This window comes from Temnothorax nylanderi, unplaced genomic scaffold (genome assembly GCF_030848795.1).
Source record: "Temnothorax nylanderi isolate EJ_2023f unplaced genomic scaffold, tnyl_v1.0 TNYL_tig0668_pilon, whole genome shotgun sequence".
Lineage (NCBI taxonomy): Eukaryota > Metazoa > Arthropoda > Insecta > Hymenoptera > Formicidae > Temnothorax > Temnothorax nylanderi.
The window spans coordinates 23,456-48,736 of NW_027249730.1; the positions used below are offsets into that span (position 1 = coordinate 23,456).

Below are 25,281 nucleotides of genomic sequence, written 5' to 3' on the forward strand. Positions count from 1 at the left end.
CGTGCCAATTTTCAACAAAGATCGCCGAGGACTTTAGATACCTTTGTGTGCTGCGTTCGCACTCCTGCCGTTCGACTCGATATTACCGCAGAAGTCTTCCGGCCTCCTTGACGTTATAAAATATTGAAGAATGAGAACAAATACCACCGGAAAAATAGTCAGCAGAAATTCAAAGACAAGCCTCCCAGGTAGCAAGATGACGTCCAAAGACGTATTAATGACGTTAGAGACGTCATTAAGACGGAATTAATACGTCATTTGACGTCACTCTGCTACCTGGGCTTCTTTCGCCCGATACCTCGAAACCTGCTTGCGTCTTTTCAACGACTTTTTTTTTATTATGTTACACGGAAAAAAAGACTTGGTTGAGATAAGAGAAAAAATGGTCGCCTCGACCAAGTCTTGGTCAAGGCGACCATTTTTTCTCTTATATCAACCAAGTCTTTTTTTCCGTGTAAGTATTACAAAGAAACGACTCGTATAGGACTTCGACACACAGATACATAGCACGTGGAAAAGTGAGTTACCGTTGTAACGCAAGTCACACGAGAATTGATGAAAAATGTAAGCGAATCGACAAGTTGCAGGTGGAAAGTTTTCGGAATCGACGGATCTTTTCTCCAACCCAATGAAATACTTGATAAGTCGACTCAAGTTTCCTTTGAGTGCTGCTGTCGAAGGGAAGAAGTTACGAGACCGGCGCAGATGGTACGGCCTTTCCGTGGCAACCGTTTGTGACGTCAATCAAGTATATCTTGGATTTCGAAACAAAGCTTCGCTTCACGATTCAGATAACAATTATTAGTGCTATTAACATAAAAAACTTTAACATTAAAATCTCTTAAGGCCATTGCACGTAACAAAGTTTTAGTTTTAATCATAAGGTCGTAAGAAAATAAACCAATCACACTCGATTATTCTTCAAGCGCAAAAAGAATAATCGACATTGTTACATGCAATGACCTTTACAGAAATTTAATACTGTAAACTGTAAGTAATTATTTGGCTATGTGATTAATTACTTATTTTGAGTATTAAAAGTACTGTTTTTAATGCTTTTAATACTTAAAATAAGTAACTAATTACTAAACCAAATAATCACTTACAGTATTTAATTTCTGTAAGGGATATTTGTGAAAAATTGGAATATTTTAAAAATCTCAGCATTCATAAATATATCATATGGAGAATCGTTTCCATCGTATGGAAATCATCAAATCTCGGGTAATATTTCCTGTAGCTCGGAATCGTTATGCGTGTAAAACAACATGCGGCTTTGCTGCGAAAAAATCGCAGCATTTAATTAGGAAGATACGAGAAAAGTTGTTTGCGTGCTTCGCCCTGCGAGACTATTAAATAATTCGCCAGATAACAGCATGCCACAACCGCACGAAGGTTTTCGCTTATTAATTCCTTTTCCTGCGAGAATGATAATTCACGTTGCGCACGCCGTGTAGCGTTATAGATAATCTTATCTCAAGCCAAGAATAAAAATCAGACAGTTAATGATTAAAGTTGGCAATTAGCAAAGTGATAATCAACTTAGTAACGTTATGTGCTAATGAGTTGCGAACTATTTGATGTACTCGACTGATCAGCGACTATAAGCAATTATAAAATATATACCATTTATGCATATTATATAAATAAATATATATTTTCCTTTAATAATAATGTGAATGCCAAGAAACTTAATATCACTATTGCGTGTGAAAAATGTTTTATTGTTATGTATAATTTTATTGCAAGATTGCATATTTATTCGAGTGTGTAAATGACGTTTAAAACAGCGATAATATAATTATTGAACGAATTATGGTTTGTATCGGTGTCAAATGGACTGAGAGTATTAACAAATAGCTAGAAAATGTCAACGCAACTCATAATAATTATAGTAATTATAGTAATCAGAGAGAATAATTATAGCAATCAGAGCAATAATAATAAATTATTAATTAACATTCGCAAATTACATTTTTTACAAGTAAAGAAACTCGTAGATATTTTACACATGGAACGTGACGTACAAGCCATTGCTTTGCGTAATTACTCTATAATTATCTCTCCCAGTAAATCGTTTACCGCTCGGTAAATTGTTTACCGTTAGTTCCGCAGAACTTGCAAAGCGTTGTCAATTTCTAAAGGCAGCTCGAAGTCACGCGAGATTTAATAATCTCAGATTTAATAATAGAGATATACGTCGCATAATTGTAATCTCCTTTAAATATTTGAGCGCTATTCCTCCAAAAGTTGTCGCGGAGCCGCGGCGCGCGACAATTCCGCCATAATTTTCGCGGTTACACCGCCGTCTCGAATTTCAAATCGGGCACCGCAGGCGCCTCTGGTAATTAGAAAGTTCATTACCCCGACAACTGATTGTGAGTGACAACGGCAGAAACCCGTATCTCCGCTGTCGCAGCTCGTCGAGCTCTGTGCGAGGTCTCTCGGCTTTGCCGCGCTTTAGACTCGCATCTACCAGCATTCATATCATCGGCACATCCGCCATTGATGGCAAAGCCCACACGCATCGCCCGCTAGAAAAGCCGCCCACGACAGAGACTCACTCGCAGATAACAACGTCAATTGTAACTTAAAATACAAAGCGTATATACACAATAAACAAGACAGCTACGAATAACTTCGATCATTTGCGCAAAATGTTGTTTTTTTTTCTTCTTTTGAAAGAAGAAAACGCAACGTTCTTGTCTTCTCGCGTCAATTTTTTTCGCGTTACAGGCGGATCTCGACCGTTTTAAATTTAACGTCGGGATAATCTCTCAAACAGGGTTATGGCGTTTCAAATTATAACAAGGCTATGCCCGATTCGATTACGCATTATGAGATTTCGCGAAGCGGCGTCAAAATCACACAATATATTCTGGGCACAGGGCATGTCCGTAATATCGTTATCGGTTAACGCAATTTTCATGTAACATCTTTGTCGCATAGGATACTATACGAGTACATCGGGTTCGTTATTTAATAAAATTACAAGGTAAAACTCTTTTCCTCAAAGGATAATCGACTCTCACATTATTTCCGCGTCCGATATTAAATATACTTACTGAGAAAAAGTCCATTATAGTTAAAAATCAAAAACTTAACGCGTTTTATCAAGACAAATTTACCTGATCAAATCTAAATTTCGTTGGAAGAACAGAGAACACGTACTCCAAAATACCTTTCGTCAAATCTTATACGTTTGCGCGTCATAACTCGTTTTGTATGTTAGAATATATAGTTAAACGTATCGCGCTGTCAGTGGCAGCAAGCTTATATTCCGTAAAACGTTTACAAGTTGCGACATGCGACGACCGCGACTGGCACAATGTCGTTCCGCAGTAATATCATTATTTTGCTACGCCGTGGAAGTTATTACGGGACACGATTCACTAATGCGCGTCGAACATCATTCCTCGGATTTATTTCGCCGTCGTCGTCGTTGCGCTGGAAATTCCGTCGCGGAAAAGTTGGCGCCATACCTGAGGGAGAAAAATAATTGGAAAACATCGTGGCATTTCGATGAACCCGACGGACGATGACACGTACGGGCCAACCACGTCATTATTTCATACGTTCGACCATATGCATTGTCGACATAGTTCTAATATGCGGCTCGCGTGAAGTAATGTCTACGCAAACGACGACGTGCTCGTGCGAATCAACCGGGGCAAGAGAATATAGACTTACTTTCTATTGTTCATCCTCCCACGAAACTTTACGAGAAATTTCGAGACGAGACGAGACGAGACAAGACGAGAAAAATCTCGTCTCGAGACATATCGAGACGATACGAGAATCTCGATATATCTGAATCAAAAATATTTTTTTCTTCATCACTAAATTGTGGACTATTAGAAGTGAAGCATAACTCATCGTAACAAACCCTCGCAGTTTTATAGAAAGAAGGTAAATAAGGACACGTAATACTCAAGGAAGCATACACAACTTGAGGAATAACCCAAAAAAGGCAATTTCTTATGCAGTTATTTATTATAAATATTACGCCAATGTCAGAATTCCATAAGGGAATTTCTCTTATGGCTTTCTTGGCTTCAGATTTTTTTGAAGTTGCAGTTCCGAACTGTATCCGAACAACTTCCAACGCCCCATTATATGCATGAGCCAAATTACGGAGTAAATATGTTTAGATTATGTAATTGTCTCATTTATTAACGGAAATAAGGATTAAACGGCAGGAAATTTTATTATAGAATTATGAGATTTTTCGAGACGAGACGAGAATTTCTTTTCGAGACGAGATTCTCGTCTCGTCTCGTCTCGTCTCGTCTCGTCTCGCAGCATCACTACACGAAAGAGGTGTGAATAACGCCGTTCGTTGCTCATAAGATACCCGCGATAAACCGCACAATCTAAATATCGGGAGTAATCTGAAATAAACTCTTTCATCCCAAATAAGAAACATTTACTTCGCCAGAAACTAATAAACAATTAAGAATTAAGAATCGACTCAACTGGCTATCATGACAATACGACCATTAATTTTAGTCAGATTATTATCGTCAAGACATTTCAGACCATGGGTTTTGGTCTTTCTAAATTAATGTAATTTTGATGCTTACATATAAGAATCATATTTAAATAATTTAACTTATTGTGAAAAATTATTTAAATAATCAAAATTACATTAATTTAGAAAGACCAAAATCCATGGTCTACCTTGGCGATAATCTGACCAAAATAAATGGTCGTATTATCCTGACGATGATAGCCAGTCGAGTCTATTAGAATTCTTAATTGTTAACTCTTTCATCTTTAAGCAATTTTATAAAGCGGAAGTAACACTCTACGCTTCGATTGTACGTTCAGATACGAAATAGAAAGTCTAATTGCAACGCGTTCTGTGAAATAAGAACCGAGCCACTTGATTCATGAATAAATAAAGGCGATGAAGCGATGTAATGTGCTACCCACTTGGCCTAAGTACACAACCGCGTGATGCTTAAATGTTGCGGTGGCATTTGTTACAACGCAAACCGAAAATGTTAATTACGTCCTGGCCACACGATATCGTCTGTGGTTACTAAGCGCGAGTTTTAATCCCGGCAATCTCCCTCTGTTCGCACGAGCAAAATTTATATTCCGGAGAACGCAAAGGTCGTAACATTAACGAGCCTGATTAGAAACAGATGTGACTACTTCTGATCATAGATACCCCGTTAATTACAGCTTTCTATATTAATCGATAGCAAAATAAATCGCGATAAGAGAAATGTACAATAGTCGTGAATTATTATTTACAAAAATACGCCAAATGCAAAACATAGTGCAAAAATTATTCAGAATTTTCCACGGATTTTTGTCTTCCCTTCCAATCGAAGATAATGGAACCGTGGAACAATGTTACGTAGCGTATACCCGAATTTCCCTCGTTGTAGAGAAAGCCAAATGCAACTGATCGGACTGATCCTGCATGGGATATTTCCAGAAAAAAAACATTTCCGTTCCTATCCATGTCGAACAATTCCACTCCTATACAGAGCGGTATAGCGGTATAGTTCCCTCGTGACACACGCCTCGAGTGGCACACAAACGCGCGCGACGACAATCCTTGTGAGACCTTTCACTGAACGCCGAAATGGCGTTGTGTGTGTGTTCCAGCAGCATCCGAACGCGATCAACAATAGCGAGACGAGCGTGGGCGGTGCGTCGGGTGCGTGCGGAAGCATCCCGGCGCCCGGGGAGGCCGGATGCAGCAGCAGGGTCGGCAGCAGCAGCGGCGGCGGCGGCGGCGGCAGCGGCGTCGGCACCGGTTCCGGACAAGGGTGCGAGCAATCCCACGGGGGCTCGTCGTCTCACTCACGGGAGAGCCACGCCAAGTTCCGGCACGGCCTGCTGCAACTTATGATCCACACGATCGATCCGCTCCACGACGGTCAGTCCCGCGCCGGTATACCAACTCCACACTCTATCACTCTCGCTTGCGCCTTGCGCTTTTCTGTGTTGGCACGTTTTAATTACTCGTTTTGTTTTCTTTAATGCCTGTTCTATGTCGTTCTATGTGTCGCACGCGTTCGTTTTTCGCACGTCTTCTCTCGCGCGTGCATGCCCATCACGCGCGCTTATCGCTCCGTTCCGCGTACCGCGATATCGGAGCACTCACATTCTGCCGATATCGTCGCGCTCTGGCCGGAGGCTCTTGATAAAACGGATGTCGCGATTTCGCTGTAATTCCACGAAAACCCGGTCCGCTCGATTAAGCTGATATGAGGAACGCTGCTCTTGATAGCACTTGCAAGATAGATTCATGCATTTTTCATGAGCTTCGGTATTTCGAAAAATGTGGATTCGTGCTATTCGTCGGAGAAGATACATATACATATTTCTTTTTTTTCTTTTTTTTTTTAATAGCGCTTTATTTCTTACTCAAAGCTTGCTGAAGTAAATGAACAACGCTAAACTAAATGGACCAATTATTTAAAAAATCAGACCAAACTGAAGTGGCTGCAACGCGTAGACACTTCAATAGCGATAACGAAGTTTCTACGAAGTTTGAAAACGAATATTAATAGATGCTCGATCGAGGCCAATTAAGAATCTCTCGACGCGAAAACGCAGCCCGGCGAAATTTTTCGCTTTACCAATACAATTTCGTTGCGACTTAACGAGGATCCTCGATCATTACTACAACCATTAATTAGCGTAGATAACAGCTATTGTTGTTCGTGATGTAATTATACGCTACAGCATGAAATTTCAAACGCGATCGTTCTTATTATAATTTATTAATAGATAGACAGAAAATCTCGACATCTTGGAAAATGCAAGCGCACAATTGTGACGCTAATCGATAGCTGTTTTATTTGTTGCATGTTTGTACAATTGATATCAGTCGCGGCGACGCTTTTGCGACGGTAATGCCGCAGGCAAGCTGAACCGACGTGCTTTCGGAAGCTCGTTCCGACGACACATATCTCTGAGACAAGTCGCAGAATTTCCGACAGCTCGACGAATAAAGTGTTTTTTAAATGTAGAACTATGCGAGCGTTTAATAAAAAAACCCCCCGCGGCTTTACGTAGCAGACAGACGGACTAATATACGTGCTCAAGACTTTAATCTCTTCGGCAATTCTACCGCGCGGAATAAAAATTCACTCTCGTAACTCGAACGCCGTAAATTTCAAATAGCGAAAGACCCCCCGCGGCTGATTCGGCTGATAAATTCGCAATTTATTTATTTAATAAACAAGTAATAATTTATAAGCTTAACGAATTATGTCTAGGTGAAGATGATAATACTTAAAATTTACATTATTGGAACGTGCAATTTGTATCTTGTGTCATTGTTAGATGAAAGTTTCTCTGTGTCGAATGATCGTGTGACGTAATATTTATAATTTTTGCACAATTTTTACGTTAATGCGAAAACCGAAAAGCACCGTCCCCCTCTAATCCGAAGAAATCTGTTCACTTACTTTATCGTGTGAAAGATGATATTGAAACTGGCTTGACATTCAAAGCAGAAAGAATCACGCGGAAGCGCATTACTTGGGGAGCTTCTTTGCAGATTCGTTCTAAAACCGCATATTGTCAGATCGAAACTCATTGTTATAGAGAGCATCGCTCGTTCGTTGGATGTCGCTACGACGTCTGAAATGTGCGTGAAATAAGGACGGTGCCCACATTTTCAGAGGACGCATGTCGATTTGACAACAACAGTTTCATGAATGACAAACGTGTGTAGATAGTATATAGCCTAGCTATATTAAATTGAGAGCTTGTTTGTCAGAGATCTACAGCATGCGTATGTGTGTGTGGGTGTGTGTGTCGCATCGATCGCGACGGTAAAAAGCTCTTAATGCACGCTGCATGTTATACTTATATTTCTCTGCACTCCTCGCGATTTTTTTTTCCCCATTATATTTATAGAATCCAAGAGGATGACTATATCGATTAATCCAAGAGGAAGACGTAACTATCGATTAACGAACGATATTTTATAACAAGTTATCCTCCTTTTGATAAATATGCGAGAGGCTTTAGCGACGTTGCATCTATGCGCGCTGCATCTATGCGAGCTCGATTAAAAAAAGAAAAAAAACTCCTCGTGCAGGAATTTTCGTATCGAGCGCCCCTAGAGCTTGATTGGTTTAAATTTTCACTGTGTTCGGGATGCGTCCAAAAATAGTTATCGATGACGAACGTGATCGCTGGGTCGTGCCTCAGGCTATAGCCGTCCGTTAATAAATAATTCGGTGGAGAGATTGGAAGCGCGTAGGAAGTCAATGCCATGATACTTTCCGTCCTAAATTATTAGCGTTATCGTCCGTTAACAGTCCGCAAACGTTCAGCACACACATTACGCTCAATTACGTTCTTTGCGCCGTTAATTCAAATATTCTCGCGACTCTGGACGTCTCGTTTAGTTCTCGTGTCAGCGTTCAATCGGACCTCGATTTATTTTCTGTACGCTAAAAGCGGACCTACCGAATAGGCTCGTGTTTGCCGACTGAAAAATATGTTTGCACACTTATCAGTCTTATCATACGAACGAGCACGCTCTCTCATTTGTCTTGCAAATAAATATTCTCATTTATATCTAGCCTGTTCACGTCGCCATCTATGCCTGAATATTTTATAACGCGCATATGTTTGTCACCACATAAGCTCTTATAAATACGTGATTCTTACAAATTCGTGAATACTCGCGAATGCAAAGTGTTTGTTATCGTACGCGCAATATTTCAATTCAGCCATTTATAATCGAAAGAACAACAATCGGATAAATTCCGCTGATACGGTTATAACAACGACAACTTACCTCGAGCTGATTGTAACGTGAATTTTGATTAATTGCCACGCTAAGCTTTTCAATTAATATCCGAAGAGCATAAATTACAACAATTGAACTCTGTACGGTTAATCAATAAGGATTCCATCTGACATGTCTGAAATGAAGCCTGGGGCTTTACTTGTTTTCAATTATCGCCAGATATACGACCGGGCCGTCTCGAATTTCCGCCCCGAGCGACTATCTTCCACACAAACGACATCCTCGCACCTGCGTTCCCGGGTCGTTAAATTGACGATTGTTCCGCGCGAACACTCGTATTTCCGATTAATACGTCGATCCGCGATTAAACAAACGGGGACGACGGGGACAGAGTAAAATCTCGGGGAATGTCAGCGGAAAAGGATAACAAGGCACGGCTCTCAATCGCGATATGTACATCAGAAACGTCGGAGGATTAAGTGCGCGCGATACGACGCGTGAAAGCACCGCTTGGGGGGGGCCGGTGAATAAATGCGAGTCCATTCCGTGATATTTCTCCCTTGTTCGCGGCCACCCGCGTGCATTTATAGATCGAAGCGCGGACGCGCGAGCGAGCGAGCGGACGGAGAACATTTATTTTACCGTGGCCCCCGCACAGTCACAGTCGCCGCACACGCGGTGTATTAACAAAAGCGTGGAGAAAACGCGATAAACGTTTCGATTTTCTAAACGACTCGGATTAGCGGATTGGTACGGCGACGCATCGGCGCGGGCGCGAATTTTCCGCTGATCCCTTCTTAAAATGCCATTGCTATACGTGCGGCGGTGTCTTATACAAAGGAACCTCGCGAACTCGAAAATTCTGATTTTAATGAAACTTCCCACACATGTAGGAGGGATAAAAAGATGAATTTAGAAATTTTTTGTTGCTGCCCAAAAACGGTTTTAAGGGGTGAAACCACCACTCATATGTAGAGCGGCTTTTTGCTTTTCTCGATATATTTCGAAAAGTATTCGAGATATCAAAAAATGTTTCAAATAAAAGTTTTATGGTAAAAACATCTCTATTTAACCACATTAATATTGAAAACAAATTTTTTTTCTAATTTTTAATCAAAATTTTGTTTAAAAAATTATTTTTAAAAAATATATTAATGTTGTTGAATAGAGGAGATTTTACTATAAAACTTTTATAAGAAACATTTTTTGATATCTCAAATATTTTTTTAGATATATCGAGAAAAATAAAAGCCGCTCTACATATGAGTGGTGGTTTCACCCCTTAAAACCGTTTTTGGGCAGCAACAAAAAATTTCTAAATTCATTTTTTTACCCCTCCTACATGTGTGGGAAATTTCATTAAAATCAGAATTTTCGAGTTCGCGAGGTTCCCTTGTTAGTTCGGGTTTCCTCGGGTGGAATCTTGCACATCAATCTTGCACGATAAACAGATAATGAATGAAACAAGACCGCTCCGCGAACAGAGTGCGTGAACAATTGCGCGCGAGAGACGAGAGGAAAATCTCCGCAGAATGCCGCTTAAAGCCGACGTGCGATATATCATTTAACTCCGTTTTATATAATTCCGGTAATTGCTATTAATTCTGAAGCGCAAACGGTTAATTATCGCGTAAACATCACTGCGTAATGCACCGCGCATTTTCCAAATATCTTCGAGCGAAGGTAAACGCGGAAATTCTTTGGAAAATATGGCCTCTTGCCGCTGACGACAAACGAGTCTCTTTGTTACGTCCGCGTATACGCGGACCATTAATACGGATCGGCTCAAAAATAGGGACAGCTCACATTTATCGGCGCTTCAGTAGACAAAACGCGGGCGGTGACAGGCTGCACGGTTTGTCGTGCGAAAGAGGGCCGTTCTAATTGATGGTCACCCCTTTCTTCGCAGTGGCGCGTGACCTGACCCATTTGTGCAGCCGTCTACGGTCTACGGCTTACACAGCACGTACACGTACAGTACGAAATCAATCCTACGAGGTTGCCGGGTTAGCTCGTGGATTAAGATCTCTATCAGCCGTGCGCCGTCGCGCGAATTCGTTTCGAGGGTATAGGGCCGCTGGATAGGGGCGGATGTGCGGTCGTTTTCCAAGGATAAGCATGCGATTATCCGATTAGATGGATCCGATAATCCTGTGAACGCCGCAAACGGTCCTAGGGAGGAAAAGAGATTTCCAGCGCAATGACACGTTTCGGAGAGGTTTGCTCTCCCGCGATTTCAGTGAGAGTGTTATTCGAAGGCAACACAAAAGCGATACTACTGCGATTGCGAGAAGCAATTATCGGGAATTATCGCTAAAGAGATTGTATGTCAATGAGAATAATGTAACGCAACAGTTCGTTGCGATTGTAATACGACTGCGGAATTTCGCATCGCGATTTATCCAACACGAAAATGTGAATATTACAAAAATATCGGGACGGATGGACGATGGGTAATCGATCTATTGTGTAGAAGACACAATTACACTCCGGGCAATTATGCTGATAAGTCACCCTTGATATTCCTTCCGCTTTTTTCCTGCGATAATTGCATTTCATGTCTAATGTCTATTACGTCACATTTTTCGTTATCATCACATTTTATTCATCAGATAAAATGCTATATCATCGCTATTTTTCAAGAGTTAATTTTTCAATGCGGCAGCTTTAATTCTTACAAAAATTACGGAAGAATAAAGTTACGACAATTTTTTACGTCAATGTTATCTTTAAAAAAGCGAGTAGTAATCTTTGGGAGATCATAGCTTATTAAAGTATGTTTACCATAAATTTCAACCCTTTTTTCCGCGAATTATCAAGTATTTTTCGCTCTAACTCGTAATGCTCGCACTAGTTCGCACTAGTACGTATTCACCATGAGATAGAAAAAAAAATACGAGACCGACGAGTTGACGTGAGAACGTTCGGATTATATCGCGCAAAGCGATGGCTGCGGCCGTTCGGCTCGGCAGCATGTTAATTCTCAGCATCGATCTCCCGCGAGCCTGCCGAGAGCTGGCCGAAAACGAAATGGAAGTCCGTATATTTGTTCGCCTCTCTCTATGATAGCATTGACCCTCTCACTGATATTTTACGGAAGAAATTCTCTGCGCGCGCGGAAATATGATCTTAACGGGCGTAATTAGGACTAAAAAAGTTACGAAAGCCTTTCCATAAATTTACAAAGCTTAATGGCTATAGATGCTAGTTTATTTAAAGTTTAGAGAATCTTAGTTGATTTTCCTTATATTCCTTCTTTTTATCCCCTATAAAAATCTGGCGAAGTGAATTACCTCACTAGCACCAATTTGATTTTTTTTTTATTTTTTCATCGGCTTTTATACTGTCGTTTGACGCCTCCTTCACCGCGGCTGGAATGCCTCGTCCACGATGTTACGGTTGACTCGTATCACTCTAAAATACGGTACGTAATATCCCAAGTGATGCCTGTTCGATTTCCCGTTCGAGTGTGACACACTTGAACGTGTACGTGTCTCGTGTCACTTCAATCCGCGCGCGGCCATCTAATCCCGTGATATAGGCTAACTCACCCAAACTTTAGAGTTATATACCCGCGATAGAAATTGTAGAGCTATCGATATGTCCAGATAGATAGATGTGGACAGTGCAGCGCTTTATTGTATAAAACTGTAACTGGTGATCCACTTCGACTGCGTAAAACGTTCTATGATTGACAACTTCTTCCTAAAGGTCCCCGCACAATGAAAAATATAAGGAATAAAGAACAGATAAAACTGGACGCAATGAAAAACATAGGCAACAGAAACAGGGAATGACACAGGCGATAGATTTTTAACCTATCGGAAGTCGTGTATCAATATGCTACACCAGCTTTATTCCTTATTCTTTAATTCTAATCGCTAATATCTGTTCCTTGTTCCTTATATTTTTCATTGCGCGGGGGCCCTAAGGCAGCGAGAAAGAGAAGATTCGTCGTTCCTCGTTCAGTACATTCGAAAATACAAATCCCTAATATAGAGAGATAGAAGTTATATTCCGACAATGCGTCCCCATCCCCTAAAAATTGTTCAACGTCCGACAAAATATGGGAAAGGTTATTTTAGACACTCGGTCGTCACATCCACGAGTCCGCGCGGAAATAACGCGCGATAGAATCCCGCGCGCTCCATACCATAGCGCTCTCTTTTCTTTCCGCCTACGTATCCGTCGCGAGGCGTTCGCGACGGAAGCACGTCATTAATCTGGAAAGCGTGGGAAATACGTTCAATACGCGACGATTTCAAAAGCGCACGTACTTACGCCGACCCGTCGGCGAGGAAACAGTGATATCCTGCTTCCCCGCGGCGCGCGTAATAGATTCGCGTACGTAATCCTCGATTCCGCTTGCATCTTTCGCGAGGATCCAGACTCTTTCCGCGACCGCATACAGAAGAAAAAGCGAAGGAAAAGAGAGAGGAACGAGAAGGGAAGCGGGATATGCGTTTCGCCAGCGGATGGCGCGGACGACGGCGACGGCGGCGGCGTCGCTCGGTGGCTTCGGAATAAATTTGCGGGTCGCGTTTTGAGTATATCCTGAGCGGCGCGGTGAGTGGCGAGTGTGTATCGGGACCCTGACCTAGAAACCAACGCGTATCGATCGTAACTAGCGAATCCACACTTGGGGCTCGCCTTCCTTTTCCCTTCCTTTAACTCCGACGCTTTAACGTCATCCAGACACCACTCGAGATAATGCCGACGACGGCGACCAAGGACTCGCTCTCTGTTTCTCTACAGGCGCTCTCGGATCCGCCGTTTGTGCCATCCCCAAAGCTGGTTTCTCTCTTTTCTTTTAAAATCTTGCCGGGAATAAAAATCTCCATATTCTCATTATTTACAAGTACGATTGTGGCGATCGCAAGTTTCCAATCAAATTATGTAAGAGGCTGTATACCGCGTCGTTTTAATTAAATTAAGCGATGCAAGCGCAAGTCGCACGCTCCTCAAATACATGTGAAAGCACTGTACAATTAAAGAAAAAACGATAAAGCTGTAGATTAATATATTACTACAAATCGCGACGCGCTTTACAATTTTACGGTATCATCTTTTTTATCATTAGTTCGTGTCGCAATGCAGTATTGCATCGTTGAAATGTTTTTATATATACATATATATAGGCTGATTATTAACATATTACCCTTCTAAAAAAGTCGCTCGCCGCGATTGATGATGAGGATAAACGAAGGGATGGTCCAAGTGTAACCAACTTCTTTTCCTGGGCACCGGAATCTCTATTAACAAGGAACTAATATAAAAGCTTAAGTAGGTCCCCCCAGAGATTATAAACCCTGAATTAATAGAGATATTCTGACCATAGGAAATCTTGTAGCCGCAGAGACTGGCACGAGCTATACGTATAAAAGGAAATAAAAGATAAAATATTTATATTCTTACGATAAAAGAAAAAGTAACCGTGCAGTGCTCGATTTATATCAGGTGCCAGCATTAGAGAATTATATAATAAATATTACTAGTAATACATTCTTAGAATTCATAAAATCGAGAACATGCAAACGGGAGGAGGATTTTTACACTACAAAAAAGAATTATGTTAAATTCATGCTATGTTTACATTCTGCTTTGCATCGCTGCATCAACAATCGCGAGAAGAAAGCCGTTCACGTTTACCTGATAGATTTCCAAGTACATAACGTCCCTAGAAATGGAAAAGTTGTATGGAACTTAGTTTATATTACCGCTTGACAATTACATTAGTAGGTCACAGATGTATCAACCTGTTTGTTAAACTTTATTACTTCGTTTTGTTACGATTGGTATGATATTATCCGCTTTATTCTGCGCCGTATAGTCGTCGAATTATTTATCATCGGATTACACATACATATACAAGAGTGATAGCTCGCGCAAGCATTATACGCACAATCTTCTACGCAACCGTTCGAATCGCATTACCGACTCATCCCTCAGTGCGAATGTAGAATAATTAATTTTATGTATATAATATAATATTATAATAGTTCTAATAATTAATATTTAAACGTCGGGATTGTCCTTTTACAAAGCTGAATTATTAATAATACTTTTTTTTTATTGAAAAGAATAATTTGCCAGAAAATTCGCATAAAAGCTTAATTGAATGAGCAAATTCATCTCTATGACATTAACGTGAGTATTTTATATATGCTCCGATGAAAAATTCATATCATTGGATGATATAAAATTTGCGGCTGAAAAAATCAACAACATATAGATATTTCTACACTTCGGCTCGACGTTTTGCGAAACAATGGGCACACTTTTGCGGCCGAGTGTCAGCAGGATCTCTGCGGTGGTTTCTGTGTATCCCTGCATGCGGTTTCTGGCCGAAGGCGGTGCGGCGCGCGAGTGCGAGCAATCAATCACGTCGGGTTTTGCATTAGAATTACCTAACACCCACGCCTTAATCGCTTACACGCGAGGCAGTATTCGATACCGGCCGGCAACGAAAGGCCCCGGTTTAACAAAATCGATCGACCTTAGTCGAAGTGTTTGGCAAAAGAAGCGCGGTATCGATTTTGCTGAGAGTTCTCGGGGTACACCCGAAATGACGAGAGATAGGCAAGGCTGTAACAGGATGTAAAGGGCAAGGGTCTCTTGGTGCAATCTTCAAATACGCGGAGGATCGTGATAGTTGATAAAATGTTTCTTCCTTAGCCACACCTGGTGCGCACATAAGGCCTGTTCGTTATCTCTGCACTTCTGAACTAGTGCAATAAGTTGGAGTGAAACAAATATATTTTCTTTTATTCTTACTTATTGCACTAGTTCAGAAGTGCAGCGAAAACGAACAGGCCTATAATCGTGTTCTATATCGACTTTCATATACATATAAAACTCACGCTTTTACATCGTACTATTTTCGATAATTTTTTGATTTTAATTTTTGAGAGGCTGTGAAACTAGGTACCTGTCTTCAGCCTACAAAGTGGCAAGAGTAAATGGATAGAGCAAGTACTCGAAGTCTCGGATTTAATTTTCTGTATAATTCGCTAAACGGGGACGGATGACAGCGAAACTCGTTGATATTATCTCCAGTAGTACTACCGTGACCATTTTAACTTAAAAGGAGATTACCCCGAGACGAGTTATTGAAATCTGACGGGAAAGAGTTATTGAAACCTACGTCGTTTTCATAAGGAAGACACCGTTTCTGATCAACTCGGCCAGGGTGCTTTCAAGAATTTAATAGTCTTTGATTTAGGTGACTCTCTATCTATGCAGCTTGAACTTATAATGACAATCTCCGCGTTATCGAACTTTCTCCGAAGGCGAGATATATTATTAAGATAAATGACAGGATTATATATAAGACAGGTGGGGAATCTTATTTGGTTACTTTCTTTATTAACCGTATAATACATGCAAATGATATTGATAATATAAATTCCTTAAATCAATTTTTTAATATAAATTATTTGTGCATAAATAACTAAAAATTTATTTATTCTGTAATAAAATTTGAAATAAAATATAGAAAAAAGAAGACTTAAAACAATTTGCAGTTTGCAGTTTAAATAAATAAAATGCACTAACACTCGATTAATTAGCTTCACTCTAATCACTCAATTCGACTAAGAGATCAGCCATTATATCTAACCCCAATCGAACGCAACGTATGGCTAAAATCCTCTTAAAGCCCTTTTTCTATTCGCTCGAATGACGCGTTGCGCTCGATTCGACGACTGGACAAATACGAAAGCACCTGTTAACATAGTAGCTGTTATTCCACCACGGGGAACAGGACACCCCCTTGTTAGTTTTCCACGCGCATAGTCTTTAACTATGCACGAATTCGTCGCAGTCGGACAACTATAGAAAACATTTCCGACGAACGCGTCGCAACTTTCGCGCATTATTCGATGTCACTTTACCCATTCTCGACAGCTGATGCTTTTAATTGTTTATAAAGCGGGAGCCAGGCAGGCCGAGTAAACGCGGGTTGATTGAGTTTTGTGGGTTAACAGGCAGTGCCCTGTCGAGCCCGTTCCTATATCACGAACCTACGAACCTTATACCGACTCCGATTCCCGACGTTACACACTCCCGACCGAAGCTTTCCACCATCTCGAAACTGATAATCGACTGTGAGTTTAACAGATTGAGACACGATAGCTAACCGACCTTTTCTCCTCGCCGTTCTCTCCTCGCCATTTCTTTCTGACCCATCCTTCTCTCCACCCACTTCCTTTTCCTGGCTACCCATCTTGCTCCGGGCAGCGTCGGGGTCGATACTACTATCGCATTCTACTTTCTAGCCCCCGGGCTCTTCGCCTTTCTTTTCTCACCTCGTTCCCACCTTCGGGGGATGAAGGCCACTTACTCGAGCTTTTTCTCTTTGACCTACTGCTGGCATCGCGCACGCAGATCCGTGATCCCTTAACACGAAGCACGATAAGCGGTGAGTTAGGTGGTCCCTTTTAAGCTCGACTCACGCCACGGACAGAGCAATGATCATAGTTTTGTCAGTCCGCTAGATCGTATCGCAATTGATTTCGAATCAGGCTCAAGTCTTTGATCTCTCAACGGTTTGTTTATCAAAAATATAATCGCGATACAACGTTACTCATGCGAAGTGACCTTTCCCTATCGCGCCCGTATCTTTTTGTAAACCCGCTCAGAATGTTAAACTGCAAATAAATGGTTGAAAAACGATATCATTTTTTTCGAACAAAGCCTTACATCTGAAACAGCACCGCAGATATTTTTTATCGCTTTCGCACCGTTATTCTCTTTTTTTAATGTTACGAAGCACCGTACGAATGGACCCGTGTTATGCATCGCGGGGAGATCCAATTTCTGGAATTAAAAAAAAGAGCTATAGATGTATGCGCGGATAGCGTGTGTTGCATATAGAGAGCCGAAATAAATAACAAACTACGTTACCCCACTGAGAACGACTCTATTTTATTTCCATATAATACCGAATTTCAGCTTCTCCGCGCTTTTTTTTACCCGTCTACTTCTCGTTTTGACTTTCAAACACTCCTAGCGAGCAGCGGCAAAAGTTCGCACGAGCTCTGTGGTAACCGACATATTTGGAGCACCTCACAACTGGTTCGCGAAAACAGATTGTTAGCTAGTTACTTCACGATACTTTCTGACGAGTGCATTTTGATGATGACTTGCAAAGTTTGCTTTAAAATATATTCCGGCTATCACAAATGATACAGAAAGTTTTAAAGTAACTTTACATATTGTGACTTGTCTTGATTGTTTTTATAGCGTAAAGGAATGTAAAAAAAATAATAATGAACTGTGTCAAGAAATGAATAATTGATAATTATTCCTTCTTTTTTCTGCACTCTGTATTTCTCTATTTTTAGAATCTTTTTTTTCTTACAATGCAATGCAACACAAAATGGATATCCCGTCAGTTGAGTGAATGGAGCAAGTAGTCACATATGATTATACAGATTTATCTTCCTTTATTGCATATACGTAAGACCCATTAATAATTAATCGTCGAACCAATTGAATATGGCCGATTATCCGTAAGTGATTAATTCGTCACATTGCGAAATTATTTCGTTCTCCAAAATCATTCAAATCTATTCCCTCTTAATCACACGTGCGATAATTCTACTTCTCGTTTATTAACGAAGGTTACCAACGAACGTGAAGAAGAAGAGCCTTACGATCACGGAAAGGTTTCAGCACTCAGAGAAATAGATATAATGTCGATTGATCGACTACTTGTTGAAATAACGATGATCCCTTTTAGCGGCAAGACCATTCGAGTTCTCGAATTCTCTCCCCAAAGCTATCTATAGAGCTTATGTACATCCTAAATTATGCATGATCTGTACACATGGCGCACTGTGAATTGTACATAGCGGAAACGGACGTGCCTCATACATACACAAATGTCCTGTTCCTATATTATATGTATTTATATATTTTATGTCCCCTAGCTTGGAGCATGCTAAATTTTGCTGCAATAATTATCTGCATTGGATTAAACGCAAATTAATTTTGGGCAAGGTTCAATAAAGTCGAAAAATATTTTTAAAAAATTAAGAGCTTGTTCCCGAAATAAAATTACTCTCTTCTATAAAAGTGAATGCGTGCTCCCTGTAAACGGAAGCTCGCATTCATCTTATTCTTTTCAATTTTAATATTTGCCTTTGACATACTTTTTTTTATATATATCTTTCATCGCGCCGCGCGAACGCTTTCTATGCTCCGCTGCATGTTGCACATCACTTCAGAAGTGAAATTGGAGACCTAACGCAGCAAAAATTATAGTACACGCAGTACACATTACATATATTATTAGTCATATGGTATTTTTATGAAAGAACAACATTATGCAACATTAATATTTAAATACTTATTAATTCTTGAATTTTTATTTTAGAAAGAAAACGATTTTTAAATAGAAATAAATTTTTGCAATTTTGAAACAAAAGTACATTTAAGTTTTAGTACCAAACAAAATAAATTCTCCTCTTTTGCATGGTGATTTTGTGTTCTTGATAAATTTTGTAAACAATATTTATTAGTTACATTATATATGCATGAGGTTATTTGGTTTTTAAATTAATTAACATTTTGATTATTGCAATAAAACGCATACACTGGTTGCGAAGTTCTCGTAAAATGTTATTGAATAAAAAAGTTAAATCTTGTTCTTTTTTCGAATTTGCACGATGAAGAATTGACATTTGCATTTGCATTGCAAGCCAACAACATAACTGAATAGCGTTTACAAAAACTTGAGAAAGATGCTCACACAAGCTGCTCATAGACTTTAGATCGAGAATCACTTCTAAGTGAATTAACGAATCATGTTTGTTCTCTTGAGGTTGGAGATTGTAGAAGTAAGTCCGTAGAGAGTACAATATATCTCGACGAAAGCGACAGTATTTTGTATACATTTTGTAGAATTAAAGGGTAGAACTGCATGCGACGAATTTTTATGTATCTTGCGATTATCTCGAAGTTGCATTTTCAATCTTTCGCCGATTTACCAACGTTGCGGAAATCGACGGAGCGAATAAAGAAAGAAATTTGATACGCGGCTCACGCAGATCGACGTTTTGTAAATGGTCTCACGCTCGCTCGGCCTGGCGTAAAATAAGAACAAAAGACATCGGAGCGCGGGAACGACATTTCCCTATTTTCTGATCGCAATCGGAAACTCGGCGAAGCGCGGAATTTGCGAGCATTGGGAAATTTGCTCGAACGCAACGAACCCGCTCCGATATAATTGCACACTGGCAATGGCATTAATGCACACAGCAGAGAAGCCGACTCAATTTCTGACAAAACAGCTCAAACACGCTATAAACGTTGTAATTAGCGCGGTTAAACATGATCTTCGCATGGTCTGCGCGGTGTATCTACGCTTTTTGCCAATCATAGTCAATAGTCGCTCCAATAAACACCAAAACAGAAACTACTCCTATTGCAGATGTAATCTGCAACTGCCAAATTTCTTGATTATTTTTGCGGTCTTCGAAATACATTATCTCTTGCTGCCTAATATTCGCCTTGTTGTTAAAAGAATTAGAAGTTGAGATCCATGTTCGAAATCGCTTACAAAAACAAATTGCGTCGCGGACGAAACGCCGTGCAATTTCGTTGTAAATTCAACTACGAAATGATCGCACAGTTAAGAGCTAAATGCATCGTGCCTCCGCCCTCATTAACCTGCATCTCTGGTGCTGTTCAGGCAAGGTGGACGAGAAAGCGACGCAGCTGCATGCGATAGCGTCGCTGAAGGTGCTGCTGGATGCCACCAGGCCGCATAACGGCGCCGCGACCTCGACCGCCGCCCATTACTCCGGCGCGCCCTCGAAGGAGACGACTCTGCAGCTGCAGCAGGGCTCGCAGGGCACCACAACCACCACCACGACTACGACTACCACCGCCGGCACCACCGCCGGCATTCAGGAACTTCCGAACGGCGGTATCGCCGCCGGTCTCGACGCTGGGCTCGATTCGGTAAATATCGCGGAATGCAAGAAATGCCAAGAGTCCCCGCGCGCGCGACAGATTCATCGATTCTGGCACGCGTTGCGGACATTAGGATTATTAAATTGCTGCGCCGCGTACGCGTACATTTTCGTATAACGATTTTTTTGTTTTTCTCGTATCCGCATCTTCCGAGATCAGAACGCGGCACTTGTATGGATTTTGCGGACGTAACGAGAAAGAAACAAAAGTTACAAACGCTAAAACACGTTTGTGTCGTTTAATAAAATCGATCGGTGTGTCTGCGAGTTATAAATGATCCTTCTACCAGTTCTACCCCTTTACTTCTGCGAGTGAAGGAAAGAACCCCGTCGTATGTGAGTGAGGAAGGATCTACGATCCGATTCGTTACACGGTGTAGCACACCGGGTGTACCTACCTCGATCCGGGAGATTGGAATAGTTTCGCGTATTTCCCGTACGCTGCACACCGTCGTAAAACAAAGAGGCCGCGAACGTTGATTGGAATTTGTCGTTCCACTTTTCTTGACAAAACGTTTGATTCGCTGGTGGCGGCGGCGGCGGCGGCGGCGGCGGCGGCGTATATCTGTCGTCGCGTTTCTCGTGACTCGTTCGAAATATACTTACTATTTTATTTTCCGATGATCGCGCAAGAATATTCCAAGAGAAAAATAACTTCCAACCCGATAAATTAGTACGATAGGCTAATTTTAGGATTAAGTATAACTTCGCGACTCAGCTGTCGCGTACCTCGGAGCACGCGTTGCAAAAGGGCACGTTAGTTCGATATCGTAACGTTCTACTTTCCATTGTGAAATGTTTGCTTCTATCACGACTTGGATATTCTGAATTAGAATAGGCAGTTTAATTCCCACAATACTGCGAATCACGCGAAGTAATCCTTTTTAACTTGCACGTCGAACGCCGTTATGGATGTAACATTCTACCCTATGTATTTTGGATTCCTTCTTCATTTTATCGTAGATTACAACCTTACTATAAAAGTTTCAACAAAGAAAAAGCACGACTAAATCAAAATTAATCGATCAAAGCATTTCAAATAGTGACAAAAGGTTTCTGTAAGTTCTGAACTAATGCCGCAGTGCCTACACGTTTCTTACGAATTAACGTCACTGTTGAAACCAAATTTAAAACAATCGATATCGCTTCCTATTTAGCTCCCTGAATATCATGTTCGTAAACGGTCCGCAGAGTAATAGGGGTGAGTCCCCAAGAGTAATCAAAGTTAGCTTCACGCCCGGAGCGCCTTATACGCGCACGAGTATAAATCGGCACTGTGTGTTCATCCATTTAGGTCTTATCGGGACAACCGCAATTTTCACCCCGCGAACTTGGCGATCATAAATCAGAGCGTCGCTCGATATTTGTCGGCTTCGAACTTTAAAAGTTCATCCAAGGTTATTTTGCCTGCGTCGAAATCAGATACGCGGGAATGAAATACAAGAAGGCCGGGGGTCCGTCACGCTGCGGTGCATCTTTCGCGCAGAGAAATTCGAGCAATCCCAGCGTAGTTGCACGCACGATACGGTTGTCAGACGAAGAAAAACGGTCAATAAGTTTTTACCTATCGTTTGACACGTTATTCGCGCGGTGGAAAATTTTTTGTCACCTTTCCCCCCGGGGAAGGAACGACTGGCGAGCAATCGATACAATGAGAAGGGTAAAAACGCAACGTGCGATATTGCTTGTCTGAACTTCCCCGTTGCTCGTCAGATGATATCGCGTAGAATTCTACCCCATCCCAGTGATCCCAGACGCGGACAGAGATAAATATTCAATAATTCTTCGCGACGCGACGGCACGTAGCGATAGGAACGCATGTATATTCGAAGGCCCCTCATTTCCCGTCGCGCTGGCCTCCAACTTCTCGACAAACCGTTTTATCGCCCGCCCATCTTGCCTTCGGTGTCTCTCGCAAGTCCTTCGAAGGATCCTGAAGTGGCGTCGCGAATTACGGACAATGGAGGCAAATAGGAATCCCATTTGCAAGTCCGCTTAACGCTTACCTGAGCCGCTTACGGTAAACATAAATATTAGATCGACTTTTAATTGCGGTACGAAAGAAATTTTCGCCAAAGCGCCGGATAATCGCAATAAAATACGTCTAGCTGATTTTTGCTCCAACTAAAAAAGCATTGTCTCGGGGCGGCGCGCGACGGTAAAGCAAATCAGTAGTCGCCCCGCAACAAATTACCATGCCGTGCACGACCCTCGGTTTAAATCGATAGTTTGCGTCGTGTCATTTTCTTGCGTCAAACATTCGAGTTTTTATCGCCGCATTAACATTTATCACGCCTATCGCGCGAGATACTACTCGCTTAAAAAATGCATTCCATGTAAGCGTGGCACGTCCTCTGTATCGAATCTTATCCGGCATCGCCCCCCTTTTACGATTCCGCGACTAAGATCAACTCGGGCAAATCTGATTGAATCAGCCACGATATTCTGTGAGCTTCCGTATAAAAATCGCAATTTTCAGTTACGCCATTCTATTTTAACGGTCTCTGTAACGTTACGTGATATAAAAAAAGAGGTATGAGTTATGTAACCTGTATAAAAAATACTTTTTTTTACATTATTACAAGTAAATTTTTTAATTAAAAAAACGATACAACTTTAATATTTTTTCATGTTAACGATAACCAATTGGCATCTCTTAATTAAAAGCTCAATCAGCATGTCGTTGAATATAGTAATCGAACATGCAGCGTTTGCGAAAAAAAGTCGCACTTTTACATAAAATTTGCTTTAAAATTGGACAGGAAATATAAAACGTGATGCTTTTGATTAGCATAATGTGAATAAAAAAGATATATACTACTAATTTGCACCGACAGATATTCACTTAACGTTTAAAAGAATCGTATAAAAGAGACTGCGCTTTTACCGGGAACGCTTTCGCAACAATCGCCATGATACAAAAGAGCTCTTGTTTGATCGTTCTTGCGCCAATCGTCCTTATACAACTACTGACGCAGAGAGAAATGTCAGGGAATGTCGAAACAATTTCCCCGAGCGACGCATAATCGCCGTTGCAATTCGGAGAGCTACTCTGCGGAAATATAAATCGGAACTTGACTATCCGGAGTTCTCTCTCTCTCTCTCTCTCTCTCTCGAGAATATTAGCCAGCGCACTGCTGGCTGGTATCGTGGCGCGTGGACGGAGCGGCGAGTAGTCTCAGGCGGCTTTGTCCTAAATGACCGAAGAGAGGGCCTTTTCATTTTGAATGCATTGGAGAATCTGGGTCAATGCTGCTGCATCCCACACCCCGTCCGCTGATGCGCATTTGCAGCCTCACTCGCGCTTCCCACGGATAATCGGAGTAAAGTCACCAACCCTACGATTTTCTACAAAAGTTTGCGAAATTTGTGGGAACAATGTGGGAACGCCCCGCCCCGGAAAAGCTCACACGATATAGTTCGGTCCGGCAAGTAGCTTCGTTAAGTTCAACAAAACAGAGTGACAAGATTCCAGATTAATGGCCCCCGAAGAAAGTTTCGCGCGCTGTAAAAGCTCCTTCCGAGTCTTATCTTAATTCGCTTCTCGACATTTGTAATATAATTTGTTATTTACAGTGACATAATTTATTCCCTCGTTATACGGATTATTTAGTTGTAAACATTATAGGATAAATCTCGCGTATTAACGGGCGACTTCTCCTCTTCAGCAAACACGGCCTTTTAATGTCGCTCCCTGCTAATGTAACAAACATTCAAAACGAGGATTAGTCCGGCGTACGGGGAACTACGTTCATTTCGTTCTTGAAGTGTGAGTGCGCTGAAAATTATGATACTTCACAAATATGCTCTGTGGCATTGCGTTGTGTTTGCTCGAGACGGAACAACAGAGAGATACTTTATTGCCTTTGTAACTAACTCGTGGTTACATCTTTGAATTTCGTAACATTCTTCAATAATGCATATAAACGTTTTATTCAGTCTCTTCAGAACAACAATGAATGTTGCATCTTAAACGCAATTAGGTATATAATTAAATAAATTCGATCTGCAAATTAGACTGAAACTAAATGATGAAAAATATGATTCCAGAAGAATCTCATTTTTGTTAAATATTTGTTCACAGGGCGAAGAGGATGAACCTCCAGAGGCCTTGAACATGGGCTGGCCAAGCAGCCCGAGAAAAAGGCTAACTTACATTTTGGTCGCGCCAATCTTATTTCCTCTTTGGTTGACGTTACCGGATACGAGAACACCTAGAGGTAATTAATGATCATCTTTCTATACCCATATAGGTTCGAGCAACCTCTAATAAATTATTTTTCACTCAAGTGAATATTTCCTGATTTCTAACGCTATCTTTTCTCCACATCAGTTTCAAGAGTTTTTATACAATATAAATGTAAAAGATTAAAAAAATTACATTTACTTTATTAATTACGATTTCCAATTTTGCGAAATTAACACCCGCGCACATGCAAACACACTTACATTGAAATTAAATATATATACCTATATAAAGATTAATATAATAGCTTTGCGAGAGAGAATCAAGCAAAACTAAATTTTCTCAGCCATTTGATCGATGGGGAAACGGCCGAATATTTGCAC

General features: G+C 41.0%; 1 protein-coding gene across 1 annotated transcript in view; it reads left to right on the forward strand.

The window, feature by feature from the left end:
* Positions 1–25,281, forward strand: part of Nckx30c (solute carrier family 24 member Nckx30C) — a gene marked incomplete at its 5' end in the record, with an annotated part of 63,559 nt that overhangs the window by 16,303 nt on the left and 21,975 nt on the right. Inside the window, 3 exons of the mRNA XM_071723944.1 lie at positions 5,623–5,896; positions 20,430–20,701; positions 24,797–24,932. Of these exons, the coding sequence (XP_071580045.1) occupies positions 5,623–5,896; positions 20,430–20,701; positions 24,797–24,932 (682 nt within the window). The remainder of the gene's footprint in view (positions 1–5,622; positions 5,897–20,429; positions 20,702–24,796; positions 24,933–25,281) is intronic.